Genomic DNA, 9,593 nt, shown 5'->3' on the forward strand with positions numbered 1-9,593 from the left:
GCTGACTGCTACTTGAGCTGTTCCTTCCCGGCCCCTGGCCTGCCCGTGGCAGCATGGCTCCAGCGTATCTGCCACCTTTTTTCCTCCTTTTTCCACTTTTGCCACAACCCCCCCTCACACCCCGCCCATCTCTGCTGCTTTCCCCCAGAGAGAAGCCCTTCTTAAAAACACTTGGCCTGAGAGACTGGGATTGAGCCCAGATGTGCTCTGGCTCTTCCCGGGGAGTATTGATTTTGCCATTAAGTCCTGGTCTTGTGTGATAGCAGAGGTCTGGGTGGGAAGTCACGGGCCAGGGCGCATTTGAAGTGGTCTTATCTGAACATGTGGATCCTTTGTTCCCCAGAACCAGATTGGAAGATAAATGTTAATAGGTACATTTTTTTGATTTGAAGTTTGCCGTTCAAATACTAACTATGAAATATAAAGAGCTTTCACTTGTGTTCGTGCTCTGTTGAACTGTGCCGATTAGATAATGCCCATTACCTAGGGATCTGTCAGAGATCGGGGCTGGCTTTTTCCTGTGCCCTAAGCACGGTCCCTGAGCCGTGTGTGAGCTGAGCAGATGTGTGTGCGGGAGTGTGGCAGGTGCTGCTGTCCCAGGAAGCTGCACAGCTCGCACAGGTGGTGGGCAGCCCCACTCCCAGCTTCAGTTCCTCTTTCTGGAGCGCGGGTCAGAGGCTGTCCACACTATTTTTATCTGTGCCGATCACTTCACAAACCCACCTTTGCTTATATTCCCTGTAATAGGAAGCAGCGAAGACGGAGAAAAGGATTAGGTGGACGCGGATGCGCTCCCAGGTCCCGGGCTGCTCCCCCAGGGCGGCATTCCTGCGCGGAGCCCAGCAGTGACATCCCCTCCACGTCGGCTGCAGCGGGCCCGGCCCAGGAGAGAGACTCAGGCGGCCAGGAGGGAGCTGCGTTGGCTCCATGCCCATGGCAGGAAGCCCGGCCAGGGAGGTCTGGTGGCCACGCTCATGCACCAGAGGTGCTCGCGCCCTGGTCGTCCTTGGGGAGCATCAACCCTGCTCCGGTGTGTGGGAACTGTAGGCTCCGGGTTGTTTCTGGTTTCCATGTGGAGTGTTCTCTCACTGCACAACTGTGCATCCCTTCTGGGCGCGAGGGCCCAGAGGAGCACGATGGGAATGGGCCCCAGTGAGCCATATTTATTATTTTTAAAGAAATCACTAATTGCTTTCTGTAATTGCACTGTGGATAAATGTTCTAAGAGTACCTGATATTGTACAGAATCTTAAATTATTCAAGGAAAATAAGGCAGGTCAAGCTGGTGCTATCCACTGGTTTGATTTCTTTCTCTGTTTTATAGTTTGTTTGCTCTGCATGGTACTTGTAAAGTTTAAATATTTTGAGTGTTCTGCTGTCTAGAGTTGTTGGAATTGTACATATGGTACTTTTTTGTAAATGATACATGATTCCGAATGTTAGTGTTTTTTGTTCTTACAGGAAATATTTTTGATGAGTCCAAAAAGACTGCTTCGTTCTGTTTGACCGAATGAAACACACATTTGTCTCTTTCTATAACGCAGGTTGTAGCAGGGGAGGCTTCTCTGAGTAGTCTCTGAGACCTCTGAGGGGTCTTGGAGCTCCTCCTTGTGATTCTCCCACCCCACTGCCCCATTTTTTTAAACCCTTCAGTAAAACTTGACAGGTGGTTCACCCCGGAACTCAGCTTCGGTGTCCTGCCCCCTCCCTGGGGACCCGCGGGCCCTCCCTCTGTGCCGCGCTCTGCTGTGGCCCCTGTGCCACTTGCCCCCCAGGCCGGCTCAGCTGCTTGGTGTTTGGAAGCACAGGCAGCTGTGGCTTCGGTGTCCTTGTAGCACCTTCCTGCAGACGGTGCCGAACTCTGAAGAGGAAGCTGCCCACACGGGTCTCTGCTTGCTGAGGACAGTCTGAGTTCATGCTGTTTGTGCACACTACGTGTTGGGCTTTCAAATAACGTCCGGAGGTGAATTTTCCTGGAAGAACTACTCTGTGTCATGGCCGGCTGCAGCTGGGCTCCATAACCGGGTAGATACATTACATCCCGTGGCCGGGAGGAAGGATGAGGGACAGTGGCGGAGCCTGCGCAGCTAGCACGTCCTCCTGCTTGGAACCTTGGGCAGCCACACGTGGCTGTCCCACCCAGACGCAGCCCTGAGACTTACCTGCACCGACCCTTCCCTTCCACATTAAGCACCACGTTCTCCCCTTGCCTTGAAAGGGACCGAGTGTGTCCAGCGTTGCCTCCTAATGTTGCCGGGAATAATAGGGTGTTCACGATAAAAAGCTGACCTCATTCTGCAGTCTGAGTTCTGCCTTGACATCAGGAAGTTTCCAGGGGCTAGAGCAGCGTGTGCTGAAGGAGGGTTGGCATGTCTGCCATGAAGCCGTGTATATTGGGGTCGGGCGTTGGATCTGTGTCCACCACACGCTGGCCTTCACCCCAAATGTTTTCCGGTGCTGATTTGCTTCCCTGACTCCAGTGTAACACAGGTCCACTGGGGCTGCGTGATAGAAATCCCAGCAATGCTGGTCCTAGCGTGAGATGCAAGTGTATATTGGCTAGAGTTTACAAAGTGAATTATGACCTTTATTGTTCACTCCACTAACATTTTATACTAGCAATAACTTTCCAGAGCAAGAACTCAGAATGGAGAAAGAGCCTCCATTACCCTCCACTTGGTGTGAGTGGGGAGCACAGCCAGGAGAGTGGGGTCTTGGGATGTGCATACTGAACAAGAAAAAGTTAATAGGGCATTAGAAGGGGATTTTGCCAAAACTATCATAACTCTGAATTTCTTGCTATGAAGACTTCTTGAATTTCCTGAATTTTTACATCTATCAGTCTTTGTTGAGAGCTACAGGAGAGGTGATAATTAATACAAGTTTTTTCAAACTTTAACAAGTTCAGATTTAATGACTACAGTCAAGCAGATCCATAGAATATATAGTCTTCTTGTATAATCAGCCCGGGATAAATTTATTGCTATTCAGGGGCTATACCTTTTTCACTATGATTAAGAAGATTTTAACAACCTAATTCCCATTTTAATTTATTTTAGGTCTATCTTACTGTCATGAATAATTGCCAAAAGAAAGCATTTTATACATTGAGTTGGGGGGGGGGGGTTGGAGTAGTAAATCTTACTGTGGTGTTGCATGGTGGGGAAGATTTTATATTTATAATAAACACGTGAGTCAACATGTTCTTTTGAAATCTCAAGCAATACATGGGAAACCAATTATGTAGATTAGAATTTTCAGCCCATCTTTGAGGTGTCAGCATGTGCTTTGTTGTTCAAGTCAGTTTTTTTTGTGTTTTTTTGTTTCGTTTTTTTGGTTTTTTTGCTTTTTACTACATTGGTTACCAACAGTGGGTTTTAAAAAGGAACTTGTTCTAAAAAGTTATGCAATGAAATGAATCAGTGTCATTCTCCAGATAAAATGTGTGAGATGGGTACTACCGGTTCACAGTGGTATTTCCTGGCTGCCTTTGGAATCTATCAGGTTTTAATTAGTGCTACTCTGGTGGAGTTCACATATTTTAAATCCTATAATAAAAATAATCTGACCTTCATTTCCTTCCTAGCTAGATGTTAATTTGTGTTATCGAATGATCCTGTCATAAGCCAGAAAAAGAAATGTTAAAAAAATGATAAAGTGCTCCCCAAATCCTTCTGGAACTTGGACTGTGCGTCTGGGTAAGAAGCCATTCATCTTAACGGTGAAGCAGCTCCACGAAGCTGAATTGAAAACAGAACATTCGTTCTATTTTTAAATGTACAGGTGATTGTTTGTAATGAAGTGGGTTTTATCTCAGAAAAGTCTTTGTATGTCTTGCTGCCGTAAAACGCCTTTCAAAACCTCTCCCTGGTATTCATATTTTCCATAGGGTACCTGTAGGGTCAGTGACTTACTGCATGTCTGTCCTGAGGGCCTGGGGCACAAGGGAGGCAGCTTCTGGTTTTACCCTACTCAGCCCATGGTTTGACAATTCCGGAAGTGAACCCAGTGTTAGTCTCCAAACATTGGGCTTCAGTGATGGGGGCTTCAGAAGAGTAGCCTTATGAGAAGTAGCCTTAAAATAAGAATGGGTAACTCAGTGACCTCAGACTGCAGTCTCATAAACGATAATCCTAATAGCGGGGTTGGCTCCGGTTTTGGCTATTAACAAAGAAACTCCTCTTCAGTACACAGATAAATTCTGAAAGATGTGTAGACAGTATTGAATTACCAACAACCTGTTACCTGAATGACTTGACCTAGGTTGTTTGGGCTCACACAAGTGCAGACAGACCTCACCAATGGGCCCTGCGTGCCTCCACTGTTGAATCCCTTCTCCAAGTGAAGACCCACGGGGGGCAGTCACACCCACGCGGCTTCCCTGTTGTGCTTGACACAGTTGTGAGAGGTTCACGGCAATATCACCGCTAATGAACTTTCAGTTTAAATTGTGTACATTTTTAAATTGTAAGATTTTTACTGTATATTGATGCATAGTGTGATTCAATAAATTGCTTGTAATTTAAAAACTATTTAATATTCAAAATAAATATAGTTATATATTTATAAACTCTGTTGCTGCGTTTCTTCCCTGGGTTTTCCCCCTGCTGTGTGAGGCCCAGGGCGGGTGACCTGGCACTGCCCTGTCCTGGGCAGTAGCTGCCAGTGGCCCTGGGTCATTCACTGCCCCAGTCCCTGGAGAAAATGTGCCCTTTTCCATGGCCTACATCCCCCACGCTTCCGAGGAGGCAAAAGTCTGCATAATCACTGGAAAACAGAAATTGCAAATATGCTTGTGCTTCCTCAAAGTGCAATTGGAAGCCTTTACTGATGAGCTTCAGAAAGAGGCACTTTAATTTCTGATACACAACCTGTACTAAGCTGTAAGCCAAGAGGCTAATCAGCTCAGCACCAGCCTTTCTGTGCCTCTGTGGCCCTCCCTGCCCTGTCTCAGCCACCAGCGGAGGACAGTAACAGCCTCCTACCAAGCCAGTCTGGCCCCTGACTTACTCTGTCACACTAACTCCCCTGAGAACCTTAACGGCTAGATGGAGACCAGGAGCACCCCTGTGAGCCCCTCTGAGAAGTGCCAGATCAGCGCTGGCCCTGATTCTGCTGGTCACGAGGGGCGGGAGGCCAGGCCCACGCGGGACCTCAAGGCCCTGCAGGTGTGCCCCATCAGCCTGGAAAAACCCCTGAGCCAGAGGCTGCTTTAAACAACTTTTCACGCTCCTTTGAAGGGTAAGGAAACCGAGGTAGGCGGGCCGGCGATTAAGTAAAGCAGGTGGATGGAAGCCGGGTTTGAGCCCAAACTGAGTGCACCTCTCGCCCCGCTGGAGACCTCTTGAGACCGATGACCACCACGTATGTCCCCGTGACCCGCACGCAGCGGCCGAGCAGGCGCTCCGCGGGGCAGGGCTCCGCCCACTCGCCCCTGGACCTGCGCCCTGCGGAGTGCTGGCAGTCTCCGTCGGGGGTTCGGGGGAGGCTCGGGAAGCCCCCGGAGCTTCAAAGGCTGCTGCCCCTTTGAGAAAGCATTGTTACTGCAAAATGGCTTTTCCGCCAACTCTCCGGGCTTCCGCTGGCGGTGCCAGCCTTCACCTCAAGGCCAGGTGCCGCGGCCGGGCGCGGTCCCGGGGCTTCCCTCCGCGCCCGCGGGCTCGCAGACGCCTCAGTCTCCCACTCCGCCGAATGGGCTCCAAGCTGCGGCTCCGCGCGGCGGGCCGGCGGCGGCCGCCTGGAGTGCAGGGGCGCCGCCGGCCCGCCCTCCCACCGCCCGCAGGTGCGCCTCCGCCCCCCCCCCGCCCCCCGCCGCCGGGCAGGGACACGCGCGCACCGGCCCCGCCCCAGCCCCGCCCCGAGGGCTCATTTACATGCGGCCGCGGCCCCGCCCGGGGCGGCTAAAGCGACGTGTCCTTGTCCCCCGTGGGCAGCCCCGGCGCGTGCAGCTGCGGATCTCCAGGTAACTGGGGGTGGGGGATCCCTGTGGGGCCGAGGGGCGAGGACCGAGGGGCGGAACCTGGTGGGGTCAGCGTGGGGGGGGGGGGTGGAAACGTAGTGGGGGTGGGCCGTCCATGTGGTGGGACTGGGGGCTGTGGCAGGCTCTGGCCACTGTCGATCTTTGACCGCGGACAGCTGCCCCATGTCCTCAGCGGTTGTGGCCCCAATGTCTTCCCTGCATGTGTGACAGCCAACGGTCAGCCAGCCAGTGAGGTGGCTGGAGTGGGCACCTGTCGATTAGGTGCCGGGGGGGGGAGACACAGCAACCTCTGGCAGACCTCCTCCCTGAGCTGGAGTCCTGCCACGTCTCTGGGTGGTCTGAGAAAAGTGCTGAAGGCCACCTAAGCCCAGGGGGCAGTGAGGGGCAGGGGCCGGAGAATGGGCCCGGGATCAGCGCATGTGGAGTCCAGAGTGTACACCAGGTCAAAGAGAAGTGTGGGGGGTCGCTGTGAGGTCAAACTGGAATGGCCAGAGGGTTGGGGTGAGGGTTCCATGTGTGAGGGGGAAGGGGCCTGGGGTCACTGTGCACCACGTGGTCAGCTGCCACTGGACAGGGAGGGGGCCGCCGGGCATGGCTGCCCCGGGTGTCTGCTGGGCGTCCTAAGCATCCACACCTGCTGTGTGACCCCCCAGTGGCCTGTGTTCTGGATTTCAGTTCCAAGGGCCTCCCTTAGAGCTACCACCTGCGGGGACAACCGGCCTGGAGCCATGAAGACCAAGAACCGGCCCCCCAGGCGCCGGGTGCCATCGCAGGACACAGAGGCCACCGCAGAGGAACGGTCCCCGGACAGGGCCCAGCAGGGGTCGGGGCCGGAGCTGGCCAAGGGTCTGCGGAGCAGGACGGCGCGGGCACAGGGGGCACGGGCGGAGGCTGGGCGCCGGCGGCCGGGGCCCTCGGGAGCCGGTGGCCGGCGAGAGAACAGCATCCAGCGGCGGCTGGAGAGCAACGAGCGTGAGCGGCAGCGCATGCACAAGCTGAACAACGCCTTCCAGGCACTGCGGGAGGTCATCCCGCACGTGCGGGCCGACAAGAAGCTCTCCAAGATCGAGACGCTCACTCTGGCCAAGAACTACATCAAGTCACTGACCTCTACCATCCTGACTATGTCCAGTGGTCGCCTCCCGGGCCTGGATGGGCCGGGCCCCAAGCTCTACCAGCACTACCAGCAGCAGCAGGCAGCTGGGGGCACCCTGGGGGCCACGGAGCCCCAGCCCGAGGGCCACCTGCACAGGTACTCCACGCAGATCCACAGCTTCCGAGAGGGCTCCTAGCGCCTGGCCTGGGGGGCAGCGGCCAGGCCCGCTCCCCCCAGCCCTGCTGCCTCCATGCCAAGAGTCCCAGATTGGTGGTGACAGCCCACGTGGACGTCGCCCCAGTGGCTCCATTTCCCTGAACACTCAGCTGCCTGCGTGGAGCACGTCCTGGCCTCCAGGGGACGAGACCAGTGAGCGGCCTGGTCTGGGCCATGGCTCCGGGCAGCATAAAGCCCAAACCGCCGCAGAGGTCCCAGGACCTGCTTTTTAATTGACTAGGGCCACAGTGGACAGGCCTTTGTAACTAAATTCTCTTCACTCCCAACTCCCTCCTGAGGCATGGGGAGATTCCAGGAAAAAGTCAGTTTTGGTAAGTTTTCCCAGCTCCTGCAGAGGCCCAGGCCCTGGAAGGGTCCTCCTCCAACCTCCAATATAGCCTCCTCATTCCGGGTAAACTGAGGCACCGAGCAAACAAAGTCCTCGGCCACAGAGCGTGGCTAAGCCAAGATGACTGACTCGTGTAATTCAGCGTGTGTCAGGTAGAAACCCCCAAGCCCCTAGAGATACTAATCCGATTACCTCAAATTAATTCTAAAGGGACCTTGGCAGGGAGAGCGGCAGGGACCTTGTCCTCGCTCCTGCTGGGTGGGGGCTCCTGACTGTGGAGGGGCTCGCGGCCTGGCACTGGGGGGCTGGGGACAGGTCTGGGAGGGAGGCTGGGAGCCACTGCCTCCCCTAAGCCGCCCACCTCCGTGTCACTCAGGTTTGCTGCTTGCTGTCATACTGGTCCCTGCCGGGGACATGTCAGTGGCAGAGGGCGGTCTGACAGAAATTCAGGGTGTTCTTGGGCCCTGCTTGGAGTTGGTGACCCTGCAGGGCTGTCTGTGGGAAGGAGCCTGGGTGGCAAGAGCTCGCCTCCCTAGCCTGGTGCTGCTCCTTCAAGGCAGGCCTGGGCAGTTTGGCAGGTCCCTGGCCGCCTCAGGCCAAGCTTCCTTCTGTAGCGACAGGCTTGGCGACTTTGCTCTCAACGCCTCCTGGCATCTCTCTGCTCTCACCCCTGTGCCCACAGTCAGTATGGGGAGGGGACAGGACAAGCTTGGCAGCCTCAGGCAGGAACAGCAATGACAGAGGCTGTGGCGAGCGAGGGTCAAGTTGACCTGGCATATGAGGCTAGAGCTGTCCCCGAAGCCCCCAGGGACCAAGCCCCCCTCCTGGGTGGGGACCAAGGAATATGGAAGCAGGGCTGCCACCCTCCCAGCCCCAGGGGTCCCGGCCCCAACTGCTTCATCCACTGCCAGGCTTGGCGTCAGTATCAAGGACAGCAGGCGGCAGCCCTCAGAGCAGCCATTAGCCACGTTGGTCCTCACTTTCCGGGTCCAACGCTGGCTGGACCCTCCCCAGGCCCCATGAGGCGTGGTCTCGCCCTAGCCATCCTTCAGCACGGTCAGGTGCCCCCCCTCCCCAGGTGCTCCTGGCCTGCCCCTTGGAGGTGGCCCCTTGGGAAGGTCAATGCTCAGAACATTCTGCTGATGGGAGCCGGGGTTGAGGGCCGCTTGGAGCTCAGGACTGACGGGGCTCACACTTGCTGTGGGTGACCTGGCCAGCTGGAATGCAACACAAGGCCATAGAGCTAAGTGTACCCCCTGAACTTGCTGAAGGAACCCACAAACTGAGCTGAAAGCAGCGGGAGGGGCACCCAGCAGAGGCTCTGTCCCAGAGACCGTGCCCGAAGACCAGGGGTGGTGGGAGGGTCTGTGGGTCCCCACCTTGCAGGTGACAGCTTTCAGAGCTCCTTCTGTCTCACACCGGCACCTGTGTCCACTCTGCTTCCCAGAGGGTGACCTGGGCCCAGATGTCCGGTCCTTCTTCTGTCTCGTGGCCAGAGGGCATGTGCATACCCTGTGGCCATGTCACAGAGGATGCTTAAAGGTACCAGTCGAGCTTTGGGGTGTCTGGTGATGGGCTAGTGAGGCCTGCTGCTGGGTCTGCTCCCTTTGCCCTTGTCTTGGGCACATCTGCCCTGCAAGGAAGCCCAAAGCTGGCCACCCACTGGCCCCAAACTCTGCCACCGGGCCCGCACCCACCTGTGGACCAGACCTGTGTGAGCTCTGGAGGCTGAAATCCCCACGGACTGGAGCTGAGGAACCAGAACTGTGACCTTTCTGTGTGGGAAAACCTACCTGGAACTGAACGGCCAGTGCCCCTGCTGTAATTGTGGTAAAAATGTTTCTTAAGTGACCCAAATTTGCTTTGATTTCTCGTAATGGTCCCTTCAGAGTACTAATGAAACCAATGCTGTGTCATAAAACAAAAATAAAAAGATTCTATGACGACTGCTA

At 55.3% G+C, this 9,593-nt stretch overlaps 2 protein-coding genes across 3 annotated transcripts in view; both read left to right on the forward strand.

The window, feature by feature from the left end:
- Nucleotides 1-4,570, forward strand: part of LMTK2 (lemur tyrosine kinase 2) — an 82,995-nt gene extending 78,425 nt beyond the window's left edge. For both annotated transcript variants that reach the window (XM_059155027.1, XM_059155028.1), the window contains exon 14: nucleotides 748-4,570. In XM_059155027.1, coding sequence (XP_059011010.1) covers nucleotides 748-776 — 29 coding nt within the window. In that variant the 3' untranslated portion in view covers nucleotides 777-4,570. The remainder of the gene's footprint in view (nucleotides 1-747) is intronic.
- A 1,288-nt stretch (nucleotides 4,571-5,858) lies between these two features.
- On the forward strand, nucleotides 5,859-9,593 carry BHLHA15 (basic helix-loop-helix family member a15). Its single transcript, XM_059155030.1, has 2 exons — nucleotides 5,859-5,962; nucleotides 6,656-9,593. Exon 2 carries the CDS (start codon nucleotides 6,709-6,711, stop codon nucleotides 7,270-7,272), a length of 564 nt encoding a protein of 187 aa, XP_059011013.1. The 5' UTR covers nucleotides 5,859-5,962; nucleotides 6,656-6,708; the 3' UTR covers nucleotides 7,273-9,593.

The sequence above is a fragment of the Mustela lutreola genome, chromosome 17, assembly GCF_030435805.1.
Source record: "Mustela lutreola isolate mMusLut2 chromosome 17, mMusLut2.pri, whole genome shotgun sequence".
NCBI lineage: Eukaryota > Metazoa > Chordata > Mammalia > Carnivora > Mustelidae > Mustela > Mustela lutreola.

Bases quoted from the DNA above. Each gene is read 5' to 3' on its own strand.
- BHLHA15 (XM_059155030.1), top strand. From the start codon at position 6,709: ATGAAGACCAAGAACCGGCCCCCCAGGCGCCGGGTGCCATCGCAGGAC.